Source organism: Giraffa tippelskirchi, chromosome 13 (genome assembly GCF_054371585.1).
Source record: "Giraffa tippelskirchi isolate mGirTip1 chromosome 13, T2T-mGirTip1v1.2.pri, whole genome shotgun sequence".
In the NCBI taxonomy this organism is placed as follows: domain Eukaryota; kingdom Metazoa; phylum Chordata; class Mammalia; order Artiodactyla; family Giraffidae; genus Giraffa; species Giraffa tippelskirchi.
In genome coordinates, this window is record NC_137287.1 from 55,265,391 (window position 1) to 55,282,272 (window position 16,882).

The 16,882-nt window shown below is 40.1% G+C and overlaps 1 protein-coding gene across 8 annotated transcripts in view; it reads right to left on the reverse strand.

Moving 5' to 3' along the window:
* LOC145532133 (ankyrin repeat domain-containing protein 26-like) overlaps positions 1-16,882 on the reverse strand; it is a 77,618-nt gene that overhangs the window by 60,295 nt on the left and 441 nt on the right. For all 8 annotated transcript variants that reach the window (XM_081556557.1, XM_081556555.1, XM_081556553.1 and 5 more), the window contains exons 2-8: positions 14,429-14,543; positions 14,093-14,266; positions 9,640-9,746; positions 8,011-8,148; positions 4,886-4,953; positions 2,310-2,343; positions 1,124-1,193 (exon numbers count right to left, since the gene is read on the reverse strand). In XM_081556557.1, the coding sequence (XP_081412683.1) occupies positions 1,124-1,193; positions 2,310-2,343; positions 4,886-4,953; positions 8,011-8,148; positions 9,640-9,746; positions 14,093-14,266; positions 14,429-14,543 (706 nt within the window). The remainder of the gene's footprint in view (positions 1-1,123; positions 1,194-2,309; positions 2,344-4,885; positions 4,954-8,010; positions 8,149-9,639; positions 9,747-14,092; positions 14,267-14,428; positions 14,544-16,882) is intronic.

The following is a 16,882-nucleotide window of genomic DNA, read 5'->3' on the forward strand; positions in this document are numbered from 1 at the left end:
TTTCTCAGGAGGCAGGTCAGGTGGTCTGGTATTCCCATCTCTTGAAGAATTTTCTACACTTTGTTGTGATCCACAGAGTCAAACGGTTTAGCACAGTCAATAAAGCAGAAGTAGATGTTTTTCTGGAACTTGCTTGCTTTTTTTATGATCCAGAGGATGTTGAAAATTTCATCTCTGGTTCCTCTGCCTTTTCTAAATCCAGCTTGAACATCTGAAGTTCATGGTTCACATACTCTTGAGGCCTGGCTTGGAAAATTTTGAGCATTACTTTGCTAGCATGTGAGGTGCGTGCAGTTATGCGGTAGTTTGAACATTCTTTGGCATTGGCTTTCTTTGGGATTGGAAGGAAAACTGACCTTTTCCAGTCCTGTGGCCACTGCTGAGTTTTCCAGATTTGCTGGCATATTGAGTGCAGCACTTTCACAGCATCATCTTTCAGGATGTGAAATAGCGCAACTGCAATCCCATCACCTCCACTAGCTTTGTTCACTGTGATGCTTCCTAAGGCCCACTTGACTTCGCATTCCAGGATGTTTGGCTCTAGGTGAGTGATCACACCATCCTGGTTATCTGGGTCATAAAGATCTTTTTTGTAGAGTTCTGTGTATTCTTTCCGCCTCATCTTAATATCTTCTGCTTCTGTTAGGTCCATACCATTTCGCCCTTTATGCTGCTCATCTTTGCATGACATGTTCCCATGGTATCTCTAATTTTCTTGAAGAGATCTCTAGTCTTTCCCATTCTATTGTTTCCTCTATTTCTTTGCATTCATCACTGAGAAAGGCTTTCTTATCTCTCTTTACTATTCTTTGGAACTCTGCATTCAAATAGGTATATCTTTCCATTTCTCCTTTGCCTTTTGCTTCTCTTCTTTTCTCAGCTATTTGGAAGGCCTCATCATACAACCATTTTGCCTTTTTGCTTTTCTTTTTCTTGGGGATGATCTTGATCACTGCCTCCCGTACAATGTCATGAATCTCCATCCATAGTTCTTCAGGCACTCTGTTTATCAGATCTAATCCCTTGAATCTATTTGTCACTTCCACTGTCTAATCATAAGAGTAAATACTACATGAAACTAATTTCAGAGCAGGAAAACTAATTTCACAACAGAACACTTTACCTTGGTTTTAAAATCTAAGACTTCATCGTTTGATGCAGGCCCTAAATCAACGCCAGGTTTGCTGGGAAACCTTTAAAGCAAAAACATACCATAAAAATGAGTGAGCTCATTTCCTTGAACAAAAGAAAAAAAAGCAAGTGAAAGTTTGTCTATATATTAAATGAACTTCTTGACATGAATAAAATTTGGCCTGTTTTAAAACAGCTTTTTTAAAAATTTTTTTAAAGATTTCTTGATGTGGACCACTTTTAAAGTCTTTACTGAATTAGTTCCAATGGTGCTTCTATTTTATGTTTTGGCTGTCTGAACCTGAGTCATGTGAGATCTTAGCTTCCCTGACCGAGTATCGAATCCACACTGCCTATATTGGAAGATGTCTTACTAACCGTCTTAACCACTGCACCCCCAGGGAAGTCTCCAAAAAAGTTTTTCGTTACCTATTTCTGCTTGCATCTCTCCCAACCTATGAAATATCTAGTTAACACTCGTTCTTAGTTTCCATAACAGAGAGTGACAGCCAATATATCAGTAGAGCCTAAATATAATTTGTTTTCCCCAGAAGTTCTAATAGCTGATCTGAAAATCCAATTGATGGATGAAATAATTCTTGTTTGCCCTAACTGGAATAAACCTAAGACTTAAAACAAAGTGGAAGAATAGGCTTTTCCTTCTCCATTGTCTCTTCAAGGTTCAGAGACAAATCTGAGTCCATCCAAAATGGGAATCTTGGTCCGTCAGCAGGGACACCACTTACTGAGATGGCACCACTTCTCTCCTTTACTCTACGAGGGAGCACAGGGAGTTTTCCCACAATGTCGAAAATTAAAATGGACACAAATCAAAGAACTAATTTATATCTTTAACTTATATGCTCCATGGGCACTTCTCAGTCTCTGCTGAGGGCCATGGGAGTGGACATGGGAGCCAGGAAGGCCAATTGTCAAATCACAGGTCAACTCATTTTAACCAGGATCAATTCACTAACCTCCTGAAACCACAGTTGCCTAATTAAGTAAATGTAGGACACAGCTACTTTACAAAGCTGCTGTGATGACTCTATGTGGTCACAAATGTTAAGCACATAATGCAGTGTCTAACCCAGAGTAGAAAACTCAACAAACATTAGTTTCTCTTCTCCATGTTCCGTTAGTTAAACATATAATTTAAAACATTCATAAAATCCTACCTCCTTAAAGAGTCCTCTTCAGAACTCTCATCCACTATTAAAGAAAAAAGCAAGATACATTTTAAATCAACGGGAGAAACATACAGAATATTAAAACCTCAAGACGGATGCTTTGTTTAAAAGTATTCCTTTCCAACCGCACCTGGAGGCCACACTACAGGAAGGGAACAGTGGTTGTACTATACTCATAGGCCACTAATGCCTAAGAACCACTCCTCCCCTTTATAGTCATCAAATGCAAAACAAAAAAACAAAGAAAGAACTGCTGTTTACAATGACCATAATCCTAACCAGACTCCAGAAGACTGACAAAAAATGATACTATACCATTAATAGAATCAGTACTATAAGCTGACAATAGCACACTTAAACAGCAGAGTCTTTCTGGACTTCCACTCCCTGGAGCAGTGAACAGAGCCTACAGGTGTCTTGCTGGGACATAACACAACTTCTCTGGCTCTTCAGTTCACAATGAAAACGCCCTATCACAGGGAAGCTTGGTCTACAGGCACTGAACTTCAGAGCATGGTAAAACATCGGAAACAAAAGTCTTCTCTTCCTGGCCCTCTTTCCCAAGGCAAGAGAAGTATGAAAGATGTAGTGATTCCAGGTTTAGAAAGGATAATCTCTTGAAAGGCAGGTGGGGGAGGGCAAACGGGTAAAGGGGCTCAACTCAGTGGTGAGAATGGGGACTAGACCTGTAGTGGTGAGCATGAAGTAGGGTACACAGAAGCTGAACTTTTAAAAAACGTTCCATATATATATATATATATATATATATACACACATATACACACACATACACACACACACTAGCATGTTTAAAGAGAATCTCTTAAGACTATCTCCTTCCATCACACAGAGCAGGATGGTCCAAAGAGGGCTGTGTACTAGTGAGGGATATCATTATATCAATCTTCCCCATTATATGGCAAATGTTTATAGAAATCATGCATTTTCAGCTTGGAAGGCATACATCATCACATCCTAAGCTGATGAACAAGGGGAGGGAGGGAAGGATGGAGGGAGCCACGGACTCTGGTGCCGTTGGACGACATTTCCCAGGGGTCGTCATGATCTGATGCTGGAGGGATGACTTGCATGCAGTGACTCCACGGGGAGAGGAGCACTGCAAGCTTGAGCCTGGAGGGCAGGGGCAGTGATTTTTAAATGTTTGCACCCTGTGACATCAGAACAACGCTTAGTACACAAAAGACACTTGAAAGTTATCTGTTTAGTGAACAAAGGAACAAAAAATAAGCATGTTTTCTCTGAAAATTTTGTTTACAAAAATACAGAAATTAACCAGAGAAAACTCTATTCTGAGCGTATTGAAGACCAAGACACTGTCATCTCTGTATCTCCTCTGACTCGTGTATTAAAACAACCTACAGTTCTTTAATAGATGTTTTTGTTGTTCAGTCACCAAGTTGTGTCTGACTCTTGTGACCCCATGGACTACAGCTCATCAGGCCCTTCTGTCCATGGGATTTCCCAGGCAAGAGTACTGGAGTGGGTTGCCATTTCCTTCTCCAGGAGCTCTTCCCAACACAGGGATCAAACCATATCTCCTGCATTGGTGGGTGGATTCTTTACTACTGAGCTACCTGGGAAGCCCCCTTTGATTAGATAGAGGTCTATTCAGTTAAAGGTATCCTTGGATACCCTGTACAATGTGCTAGATGCTACATCCACTGGACCTAATGCTGTTTGTGTTAATGCAAAGTATTTTTGTGCTTTTCTTAGAAACTGCAGAGTCCCAAGTTGTTCTTTTTGAATAACTATTATGATCATCTTTTAACTGATGGCAAGAGAACATCTTTTTCTTAACAAAACTATACTGTCATGACAATTGTCCAACACACAAAAGAAAATATCTGGTCCTAATGAAGTCAACCTATCTCACTCTCTCTAGATCTGTAAGGAATGAAGTTGGTAATCTAGATCTGCTTGGTACAACAATAGGCAAAATAACTGGTTCTCGGCCAGGCATTGCTTTTCTGCCTTCTGTACTATTGGTATGTATCTTTCAGAAATAATCTCTCACTACTATGCTGCACACTGGCTCAGCTTTGCAGTTATTGTTTATCATTTCTTATCCTACCAGGAAGGGATTATTCAAGTTCCCAGTTTTAATGATGGTAACTATTTTAGTGAGACTGATCACTGCACAATAACTACTAACTATTCATTCACTAAAATGCAAACCATTTCTAAAAATGAAAGTTCACTTTCATAAAAAGTCCAATCTGCTATACTATGAATATAGAGGAAATATACATCATACTCACTTAAAATTTTTTTTCTGATTTACACAAAGATCTAATATAGAACTTTAGGGGCCATATTTAATAGATGGATTTCTTTTCAGACAATAATGTCTTTGATGTTAAATCACCTACAATTAACTTCTTAAAGAATTCTGAATACTAGAGTATAAAGAAATTAGTTTAAAAAATAAAATGCACATGCAATTTATACTAATTTTTTCATAGTTCTTTCATTATTGAAACTTCCTCATTCCTACTTTATCTAGGGTAGAATCACCAAGAGCAGTTCGGTATCAGATGACGTACCTGGGTTGCTATTTTCAGGAGAAGTTTTAGGTCTCTTTTCTTTATATTGAGAAATCAGTTGGCAAAAGCTATGTATTAAAAAGGTGATAAATAATATTTTAGCACTGATATGAAAAACAACTACCAAATTCTTAGATCATTTCAGGCAATGTCAGCAATAATATCAAAACTTCAATTGTCCCATACATTTCAAGTTTCTAAGTTCTATAAACTTTTATTTAGCATGTAGTAAAGGAGAAAGTAAAGGTATATTGTCACCCTGCTTATTTAACTTATATGCAGAGTACATTATGAGAAATGTTGGGCTGGATGAAGCACAAGCTAGAATCAAGATTGCCAGGAGAAATATCAATAACCTCAGATATGCAGATGACACCACCCTTATGGCAGAAAGTGAAGAAGAACTAAAGAGCCTCTTGAAAGTGAAAGAGGAGAATGAAAAAGTTGGCTTAAAGCTCAACATTCAGAAAACTAAGATCATGGCGTCCGGTCCCATCACTTCATGGGAAATAGATGGGGAAACAGTGGAAACAGTGACTGACTTTGTTTTTTTGGGCTCCAAAATCACTGCAGATGGTGATTGCAGCCAAGAAATTAAAAGACGCTTACTCCTTGGAAGGAAAGCTACGACCAACTTAGCATATTAAAAAGCAGAGACATTACTTTGTCAAGAAAGGTCTGTCTAGTCAAGGTTATGGTTTTTCCAGTGGTCATGTATGGATGTGAGAGTTGGACTAAAAAGAAAGTTGAGTGCAGAAGAATTGAACTGTGGTGTTGGAGAAGATTCCTGAGACTCCCTTGGACTGCAAGGAGATCCAACCAGTCCATCCTAAAGGAGATCAGTCCTGGGTGTTCATTGGAAGGACTGATGTTGAAGCTGGTACTCCAATATTTTGGCCACCCGATGCGAAGAGCAGACTCATTAGAAAAGACCCTGATGTTGGGAAAGATTGAAGCCAGGAGGAGAAGGGGACGACAGAGGATAAGATGGTTGAATGGCATCACTGATTCAATGGACATGAGTTTGGATAAACTCTTGGAGTTGGTGACAGACAGGGAGGCCTGGTGTGCTGTGGTTCATGGGCTCCCAAAGAGTTGAACACGACTGAGAGACTGAACTGAACTGAAAGGAGAAAGAAAAAGAAGATGAAGTCGTCCTGAACTCAGGGCAGTACAGCTCCAAATATTAGCTAGATTTAGCTTGGCATACGAAAAATCTCTTGAGCTTGCAAATCCTAGCTCTATAACCAACTGTTCTTTGTTCCTGGAGGAGTTGTTTCTCTACAGTTCAAAGTCTTCCTCTACACAACTGGGATATTACTACCTTATTTCACAAGAGGATTAATAGGATTTAATGAGATAATATACTGCCAAAATGCTTGCAGAAATAGTCAAAGAGTGGAATAATTTCATCTGCAACTTTATTGCTGTAAGTGCTTTGGAATTCCAAGTAAATCCCAATGTGTGCTTTTTCATACGTTTAACATTCAAGTGTTGCATGAAACTGTTATTAATTGTGGTGATTAGCTGTTCTTTGTGGTTTGTAACTTAGGGAATCTCAGCTCTTATATAATGTGTACCTAAATTTATTTATAACATATGAATTCACTACATTAGAGAACATAATGATCCCCCATTATTGCAGCTAATTACACCAAGAGCAGAAAACTAATCCCAATCAAGACCTGGCCTGGACCACTACTCTTCCTTCTCTAACTACTCAAACTCTGAACCAGCAGATCTTTCTGACAATGATGTTTAATCTCCATGTTCCTCTCCAATTCACGTGGAAGACATATCCCTACTCTTACAGTGGACACTGGCAAGTTCTATACAGGGCTTACCTCTCTGAATTCTAACTATCTTACTTGAGATTTAAGGATTTCTGCTGAATGGGTTCCTTATGGGGCAGATTCTGAAAACATTTAAGGTGGAGGCAGATAGGAATCCGTTGGAAGATTTTCATTACTACGGGAAACAGATGCCATGAGGGGCCAAGCATAATTAGGGAATCTCAGGAAAGTTGGCACCCGCTACTCTGGAAAGGATGACAGGGAACCTGTGACCTAAGAAAAGGTGCCCCTGCAGGACAGAAAGCTGCCTTGAGCTTCAAGTCTAGATACAAAGGAGAAAGGGAAGTCTGCTCAATCCCTGCAGGAGCTTTTGATCCTCTCTGACAGCCTAAAATGGTCCCCACTGACATCTGCTAGCAGAAAAGATAAATAAGAGCCTTAACGGCACCTCATCGGGAAGATCTAGGCTTTCATGTGGGCTCCACACAAGGTCTCTGAGTGAGGAGGGAAGCTAGGAGGCCCAGCTGCCCGAACTGGGTGCTGGTGCTTTGCAACAGTGACTGAGCGACAAGCATACGTATGACAACAAAGGAGCTCTCACTCTGAAGTCGACGTGTGCATCACCTTAAAGGCTGGGGAACCTGGACCCACAGGGGTAGCCTGGGAGCAGAGGTCAATCATGAGCCCACTGCAGGATGAGCTTCTGTTTTTTTTTCCTTTTAAAGTGATTTTATTAAAGGTCTTTATAGAGCCACATCCAGAGTCCAGATCCAGCTGTCAAGCAGACCCCGTCAAGGCCAGCTGTAGCAGCAGTGCTGCAGCAGTAGAATCAATGCAAGCAACAGAATGACGAGAAAGAACTATTTTCTCCAAATGACCTGTGGAAGAGGACTGTCTCGTTGATCTTAGGGAATCCACCAGGTTCTTGGAAAATTCAAGTGGAACTGTATAGAGAGGCAAGTCCTCAAGGGAAAACACAGGATTTTCTGCTCAACTAAATATTTCAAGACCCAACGAACTAGTTAGAAATATCACAACTGTGACACTGTTCGTACACCATACCAAAAGGTCACACTTGGAATGAAATGGCTAATGTCAAGCTTTCTAAGGATCAAGGTCTGCATGTCCTGAGATAAAGCACCCCAAGCCCACAGCCAAGAGTAACTAATTGGCCTTTGCTTGGCTTTCAGCTCTTGAGGGGGAACATCTCACCACCATTCTCCAAACTGCCTGCACCAAACCGGAACTCTCACTGGTCACGTAGCAAGTAACAGTTAAAATTATTTTTGGCTGCAGTTTAGTGAGAACTGGCATTTTAATGTGAACACTTACATAGTAAAACCACTAACAGCAGCATAGTCTTCTGCAGTCCGTCCAAAATCATCTTGAGAAAAGATGTCAACACCTTGCTGAAGAAGAAGTCTGACGACATTTGGTGATTCAGACTTGACAGCAAGCATGAGGGCTGTTCTAAAACAACAGAGAGATGACTTCAGCCTCAGGAAGTTGAGTTAACTTACTTAAACAGTTAATTTGATATGCTTTACCAAGTGAACGCCTTGCCCTTTCATGAAGAACTGACCATTTACAGGCTCAAGTGTTCATCTTTGTAAATTACCTCCAAGGCTAAAATGAAGGGATGGAAAAGAAGTCTCCTGTCCCATTGGGATGCCAGGTAGCAGCACTTACTATTTCAAAAGTCCCTGATGGGGACTTCTCTGGTGGTCCAGTGGATAAGACTCTAGGCTCCCAATGCAGGGGGCCTAGGTTCCATCCCTGGTCAGGGAACTTGATCCCATATACTGCAATTAAGAATTCCCACAGCTAGGACCCTATGCAGCCAAATAAAAAATAAATAAATAAATGTTTTTTAAAAACAATAATAAAGTCCTTGATGGACAAGAAACGATGCTGAGGTCACTTATCTGAGGCAGATGACTATTTAAGGGATGAATTCCCCATTTCCTCCTTCGTCTGATAGATTCGGCTTCAAAGTCAGCTAGAGGTTGGGTTAAGGAGAGGCTACTTGCAGGCTTAAATCAAGAATATTGATAATAATGGGAATAAAAATAGTCATGGTGGCAGTTAATGATGTGGACAAGCATGCGCTAGGCACTAAAAATGAAATACTATATATAAAATCTTTCTTACACACAGGCACCTTTGAAAGATGCATTACTATTTGCCTTTCATATCAGGAAACTTATTTGCTGATGATAAATAACCCTAATCGATAGGAAACCTAGGAATTGAACCTAGTTTAATCTAAAGCCCATCATTTTCATCTGTATCGTCCACCTCTGACTTGTCTTTGTTAAAGGAACTGTTTATCCAATCAAAGCTTTCTTCCTTCTACCTGCATTAAAAATGAAAATATCAAAATGTACTAAAATGAGAAAGGAGAAAAACTGATGAGCCCACAGGATCTGGTGACAGTGAGTAATAATGACGTTTTTGTGGCTGTTGTTATTTAGTCGCTATGTTGTATCTGACTTTTTTGCAACCTAATAACATCAGCATTCTTCAAACAAAGTAATTTAAAGCAAAGAGTTATCCAAAAGACAAAATCAAGTCTTTTAGTTTACTATGCATCTTTTTAGAGGTTAAAGAATTCTTTTAAAAGAATTAAGAAACCTGATACTGTCATGAGGTAAACTAAAAAGCAGAATCCATATTTCATAAAGCTAATAAAACTAATTTGAAATCCCTCAGCTATTACAAGATCTACCAAACAAACAAAAAACAGGTTGCATATGACATCAGTCAATATTATAAAGGAATATGAATCTTGCTATATATATATTCCTGCTATATATCGTTCATGATTCCCAGTCAGAATAATTGATTTTCTACCTAAGTGATGATGTGTTGATCACAAATCAATCCTCTCATTCATTTAATCTAGATATTAGCATCCTAGAACCGCATTAAGAGTTTTAAAAAGAAAAAGAACAATGGTACCTTTTCATCTTATCAACCGCATGTATATTTGCTTCTTCCTTTACTAAAAACTCCACCATTTGCCCTCTCCTTTCATGTATCCCAAGTAACAGTGGTGTCAGGTCATCCTGTAAAACAGGGAATACCATTTCTAATGTACACAGTTAACCTATTTCGAAACTGAAATTAAAATCGTGCAATAGATTCTCTGAACTTAAAAATAAGTGTCAGAAAGTAAATGAAAGAGAGCCCCCTCCTCCTCATCGCCCTGTGCACCTTCTTTCTCTTTAATATATGCTCCTCCTCTGGGCCTTCCCTGGTGGTCCAGTGGCTAAGAGTCAAGCTCCCCATGCAGGGGGAGCGGGTATCACTTAGCTACTGAATCAACTGCGTGTTTTAGGAACAATGCTGAGGCAGAAACATATAATACTATCTGTAGCATGCATAACCTATCCAAGGATGACCATGAGTAAACTCAAAAGGTTTACAGACATTCCAGTGGGAATATTCTTCTCTACACGAAGATGCAAAGAGAAACTTTTTTTTTTTTTTCAAAAAATCAACTGTGGGAACCCTGTTTTACTGCTTTCTCAGAAATGTCTTCTGGAATTTAATCTTACTCATTCTCTCTTCCTTGCTTGCTCTTTCCACTGCCCTTCCTGAAGTTAGATGTTCTGGCTGACAGGTCAGCATTAGCTAGATGCTAACTGCATGCAGAATGAGCGCCCTCCCCACTTTATCTTCAAAGACCCTTCTTGATGACTCTTCATATGATTACCTCCAGACCACCAGGAGGAAGCTTCGAAAATCCTAGAGTTCTGGTGTCTGTCTTACTTTACTGCTCTTAGTTAAAGATTGCAACATAAAATTAATAATAAATACACACTCAACATTTTCTCAGGGAATTGCTCTTCCACGAGCTCTCCCTGTGCTGTCTCTTATAATCTTGTGTGTTTGTGAGAATTATTCAGTGCGAAACCGCCACAATCAACTTAAAAATTCTAATTTGAAAAATTCAATCCCGTTCTTAAGAGATTTTTTAAAATATGAAATCAATTACAGATTAGACTTTAAAACCTTCAAAAATTTATCAAAATAAACTATCAATTGAAAATTGGAAATTCAAATGCTTATGGACAGAAAGCTGATGACCTGAGTAAGTGAAAAAGCCAGGTGACACCGGTAACCCTGAAAACACATGTCCCATACAGAAACAGTGGCCTCTGCACGCAGACCAAACAGTAGGATGGGCTCAAGGGGGTCCAGATTTGGTCCCTGGAGAAGGCTGAACTGCAGACTTCTGCATGAGCCTCCTAAATTTGAAATATTGACTCAATCTGTGTGCTGCTGCTGCTGCTAAGTCGCTTCAGTCGTGTCCGACTCTGCGCGACCCCATAGGCGGCAGCTCACCAGGCTCCGCCGTCCCTAGGATTCTCCAGGCAAGAATACTGGAGTGGGTTGCCATTTCCTTCTCCAGTGCATGAAAGGGAAAAGTGAAAGTGAAGTCTCCCAGTCGTGACCAACTCTTAGCGACCCCATGGACTGTAGCCTACCAGGCTCCTCCGTCCATGGGATTTTCCAGGCAAGAGTACTGGAGTGGGGTGCCATTGCCTTCTCCCAATGTGTGTAGGTAAACTAAACATATCCAAGGGCCATGTTTGGTCTATGGCCCACTTTTGGTTTTAGGTTTGCTGTTTCCAAACAGGTGGGTGTAAAGCAAATATTTGTATGTGAACCCTTTCCTTTCTTTAGTATCATATGTTTCACAAAATAAGTGGGTCCCAATATGTAATAAATATGGCTATTAAGACTCATAATTCAAGTAAACATAAATTCTTTTAAAAAGATTCATAATTCACAGTTAAGAATGTTTCCACTGCCTGTTGAAACTACAGTCTATCTCTAGAATTCTTCTAGACTGTTAATCAAATGGATAATGAATTCCTAAGCCCGCTGAAAATAAATGCTTAAAACAATTCCCCTCTGTACGAACTTCATGGGTTTTAAAGCTCTCATCTGCTTATGCCAGGGATCAGCAATTCCAACAGACACACTGCAAGAGTCTGTCCTGCAGCTGACACCAAAAATGGCTCATGCGTTACTATGACTGCAGACAGGAAAACCCTGTTGGTAACAAACATCTGTTGAGCTAATGACCTGGATGATAAGAGAAGGTACAAAATCCTTAAAGGGTCAGACTCTACAGACGAAGTGACTTCGCCATGAGTAAATCTCTAAAGACTCTCAGAGTGTCACTGAATGATGAGTGGTTGTAAGGAAGAGTTATCGTTCAAGTCCATAGATACCGCCAAGGATACTCCTTTTAATGTCTCAAACACAGGGGCAGCGAAAAAGTCAGACTAATATTGTTGGAAAGGGGGAAGCTGATGGAAGTAGCTAGCACTGATCAAACTCCAATGCTTCTAGAGACTACTTTCTTTTGTGAAGGGTGCATTTAGAAATTACATGTGTTCACTGCATAGTCATCAAGGATTGCATCAGAATCTCACGGGAATAGTTCTAAACACACACGTCCAAGCGTTCCTGGATTTACTCAGTCAAAATCTTCAGGGAACAGCCTAGGCTTGTAAATTTTTTAAATAAGTTTTTCCAAATAATTGTGGTTCACCAACAGAATATAGCTGAGACTTAGTGCAGCAACCACTCCAGTCTCATCTCTTACTCACACGGCCAATTCCTTCTCTTACATGAGGTTTTGAATAAAAAAGAAAAGTGTAAGAGGTAAGAGTCATCAAAACTGCAATTTTTTAAATTTTCCTGGGTAAACAGTGGTAGCACAGGGACTAGTAAACCCAAAAAGCAACCTGATCTCATTATTTATAAACCCCTTACTTCCTTCCCATCAAGACATTCTAGATGGGAGAGCAGAGTCTAGACTCTCATCTAAGTCAATGGTTCCACCAGAACAGGATAATATATCAGTTAATTATTTGTTCTTCTCTCTTAATTCCCACTTATTCACCACCTGTTCACTGCCACTCTGTTTTGCTCAGAGTCTTCTTAAAACTGGCACATAGGTAAGTTTACAATTCACTCACATTCTTTTTCAAAATAACTATTATCCCTGAAAACTGAAAAGCACCTCACAGAAATATATAAACTGAAGGGAATAAAAAGCACAAACCAAAATCTCAGGACTTCTGAGGTGGTCCCGTGGCTGGGTCTCAGTGCTCCCAGTAAACAGGGCCTGGGTTCAACCCCTGGTCAGGAAATGAGATCCTACATGCTGAAACTAAGCCCAGCACAGCCAAATAAGTAAATATTAAAATAAATAAATCCTCTTCTTGGCATTTCCCAACTGCCAAAATTCCAGCTTGACTTGCTCTTTTCACTTGCTCGCTCCTTTTCCTTTCCTTTCACCCTCTAAAGACTTGGGCAATGAGAGAGAAACCGCGTTTATATAAATCATTTTTCATGACATGGGGATTTGTGAACAGCAGCAAGATTTCTATTATGTTGTAAAATGCTTTCGTTATATTTGAATTGTAAGACAACGTCTACTGAGGCAAATTTTGCTTTACTGTGTTATTTTAGACTGATTACAAAAAAAAACTTAAGTGGGGGAAAATATTTGGAAAATGTTTTACCTTTAACAAGTGCAGTGGTATCACAAATACCGGCCATAAACACATAAAGGAACGTTTTACTCTCTAATGCTTGAGAAATATCATGATTTAAAGTGAAATCTTAGACAATTTGGTTCCTTCAAAATACTTTCACTCAGGGAAGACTGGAGCTTCCAAACACAGAAAACTGAGCCCACCTGTGAGAGTGGAGGGAGTTCCTGGCGGGGCTGCGGGGGCCGGACTTCACCTGCTTCCTGAAGAAAGAGCAGGAGGGGCAGCTCCCCAGGCACAGCTGCAACCCCACCGAGCAGCTCCCTGGGGCTGAGCGTGGAAGACCCCGAGGTGTACCTGGCGAACCAAGTGGTCACCAGCACAAGCGTACGCCCTTGCTGGGTGTCAAACATGACCTGACCTGCCTAGCCAGATCTCAGAACCCGGGGTCCTGGAGGGCTCAGGGCTCCAGGCCTGCTGCCTCCCAGGCCCACTTGCACTCTCCCAGCTCCCCCTGCTGGGCACTGGGTCTCCTACCTCCTCTGCCCACCCGCAGCGGCGCACAATCCCTGAGCCCCTGTACCAGTCCCCACATCACTTCACTCCCCACAGGCCTTCATTTGCTGTGGGCTCGGAGCCTACCACCCACTCCCACGCATGTTTTAATGGGACAAACATTCCTTCTGGGGTAGAAGGGTGGCTGGCAGACAGAGCTCTGCCCAGTCTGGGGCATGGACTTTTTTCACCCCTGACTCGGGTTTAGAACTGTTTCCATGGTAACAGGGCCTCATGGACACTATTCAGTTTACCTATTTACATACTGTTGCAAATAAAACACTTGTAGATTAAAAAAATGCTTCACAAACATTTGGTAAATAAAGTTAGTTGAGTTATACCTCGTTCCTGGCTTCTATATTGGCGTCGTAGGAAAGCAGCTTTGCTGCGAGTGATTCATTCTCGCAAAAGACAGCATAGTGCAGAGCGGTGTTGCCGTAGATGTCCATGACATTTGGGTCGGCACCATGCTCCAGCAGAAGAGTCGCACATTCCTCCTCTTGGCATTCTACGGCCTGTCAGTGTTGTGCCAAGAAACAGAGTGTAAATTCTAGGAATTCAAAGTAAACAGTCCACAAGCTTCACCAGTTTGCTATATTTCAATGAGATAAATTCACTTTTAGTCTCAGTAGCTAAATCACACCCATCTCACGTGGACATGGTTCGCTGCCCCATACCTTCATCAGCGCTGTCTTGTTTTCCTTATCACAGAGGTTAAGCAGGCATTTTTTCTCCAGGAGGAGAGCTACCACCGCTGAATGGCCATTGGCACAGGCCAAGTGGAGGGCAGTCCTACGAAAGCAAGAGCAGTTTTTAGGAAACTGTAGTGTAACTGTTTCAAAACAAACAACTGTTCATGTGACTGAAAACACTCAATAGCATGGTACTCCTATCCCTCTAAAACAAATATTTTGTTTTCTTCTGGAGAAAGAGCAGCATATATTAGCTTTAGCTCCTCTTACACAGTAATGAAAGAACAAAATACTTCAATAGAATGCGCAAGACCTTGAGATTCAGCTCAACTTGGCTTTGAATTTGACTTTCACTCTGTCACTTATTAGCTGTCACTCAGCTTCTTTGTGCCTCAATTTCCTCATCAACAAAATGGGGAGAGAATAGTAGTTATCTCACTGCTGCGATGCTAAATGAGATCCATGCACAGGGTTTAGAACCGTTCCTCGCACAGATAACAGCTAGTAATTGTTAGATTATATTATCATACTTACTACTATTACTACGGTCTTACAAGGACAACATCTGAATGAAGTCAAAGGCTATTACACCTCCTTTGCAGATATGTTTTGAGGATTAGAGACAACATTGTACTTCGATGATTCTAATAGGCTCATTTTCTCACATTTTAACGTCTCTGACATTGGAATATAATTTATAATTCACAGTCTTTACAACTACAAATTGTAGCATTTTTCTTTGTTCGTTTCTCATTTTTCCTGTTGTTCTAATTATCATGAGGTGTTTTCGTCTAAGTTTGCTTTAGAGATGATGTATGTTATGTATTATTATATAATAAAGGTGCACAACACAGCGATCCACAATTGTTAAAGGTTATACTGCATCTACAGTGACTATAAAATATTAGCCATACTCCCCATGTTGTACAATATATCCTTGTAGCTTGCAGGATTTTAGTTCCCTCACCAGAGATTGAACCCTGGGCCCAGAGCATGGGCCCAGAGCAGTGAGTCTTAACCACTGGACTGCCAGGAAATTCCCAAGATTCCCTTGACTTCTGAAAAGGCTGCAAGTTGTCACAGGATACCAATCCTCACAAAAAATTCTAAAATAAACTGAAAGTGACAAATTATTTTTATCTGTGCCACATTCCTATTAGTGCCAGAAAGACAAGCCCTGTCTGCTCATCCGACTTCCCTACAGACAGCTTGATCTACAGAGATTTTTAAATTTGGGGGGTTCCTAATTCAACTTTCAGATTTTTTTTTCTTTTGGTGCCAAAACCCAGGAAACTCCAGAATTCTTGCCTTTGAAATCATACTTAGAAATGTCTCTGGGGTGGGATATATGTATACTTACAACTGATTTATGATGTACAGCAGAAACCAACACAACATGGTAAAGCAATTACCATCCAATTAATGAAATATAAAGGTTAATAAACAGTAGAACAAGAAAAAAGATGTCTTTGTCAGCACACAAAAAATGTATAAATAGGAATTTCAGTTTTCTTCTGATACTTTTCTCACCCTGTATATTTAAAATTTTTGATCTATACTCCATTTGAAACTTTTTGGTGAGATAAAAATCTAGTTACTTTTCTCTAAATAGTTACCAGGTTATTTCTCCACCATCTACACATAATTTATCTTTTCTAATGGAAAACGTCATCAAGCAAACTTTGATATCTAAAAGGGAAAATCTTTGTCTACTATACAAAACTTTCAATTTCATCACAATTAAAGACAGCACGTGTAACCCAAAGTCTTTAAAACCACGATATGTTTATTTGGTTTAAATATGGAAAGACCATGTATCCTAAGAAAATGTCTTCCTATTCAAGGACACAGTCAGCTTCCTACTTCAAAGCTGTCTTCTAAGGTCCTTCAGCAAGGAACATATACACACAAGTGTACACCGATATAAAACGGATATTGAATTGTATCTGAAGAATTTTTAACCGAGAAGTTGACCTGTCATGGGGATTATTTTTCTCAATATGCAGTTTTCTGTAATATATAACATTATGGTATAAAAATGTGTACATTAAAAATAAGATGCCGACAACATCAAAAATCTGTCCACTGCCAATATCCACAATGGACGATCCACGGGAAGAAGAGTTTTCATAAATCACATGAGAAAAACAATGTGAGAGCCAGGGAATTCCAGATTTCCTGAGGGGTATAGAACTTGAGAGTTCTTGCTCATGAGTACATCATGTTAACGCATGCATAATAACAAATGAAAAGGAGGAGGAGGAAGAAGAAGAAAAAAAGATGTTATTCAAGTTTTATTTCTGTTCTGTGATTACTGACATTCAGTTGAATAACTTTAAAATGACCAGTAAAGTGTTCTATAAGGGGAATTATAAGCGGGTCCAAAACCAGCTAAGGCTTTTGCAACCTATCAAGTCTGTGGGGCACTGGATCCCACAA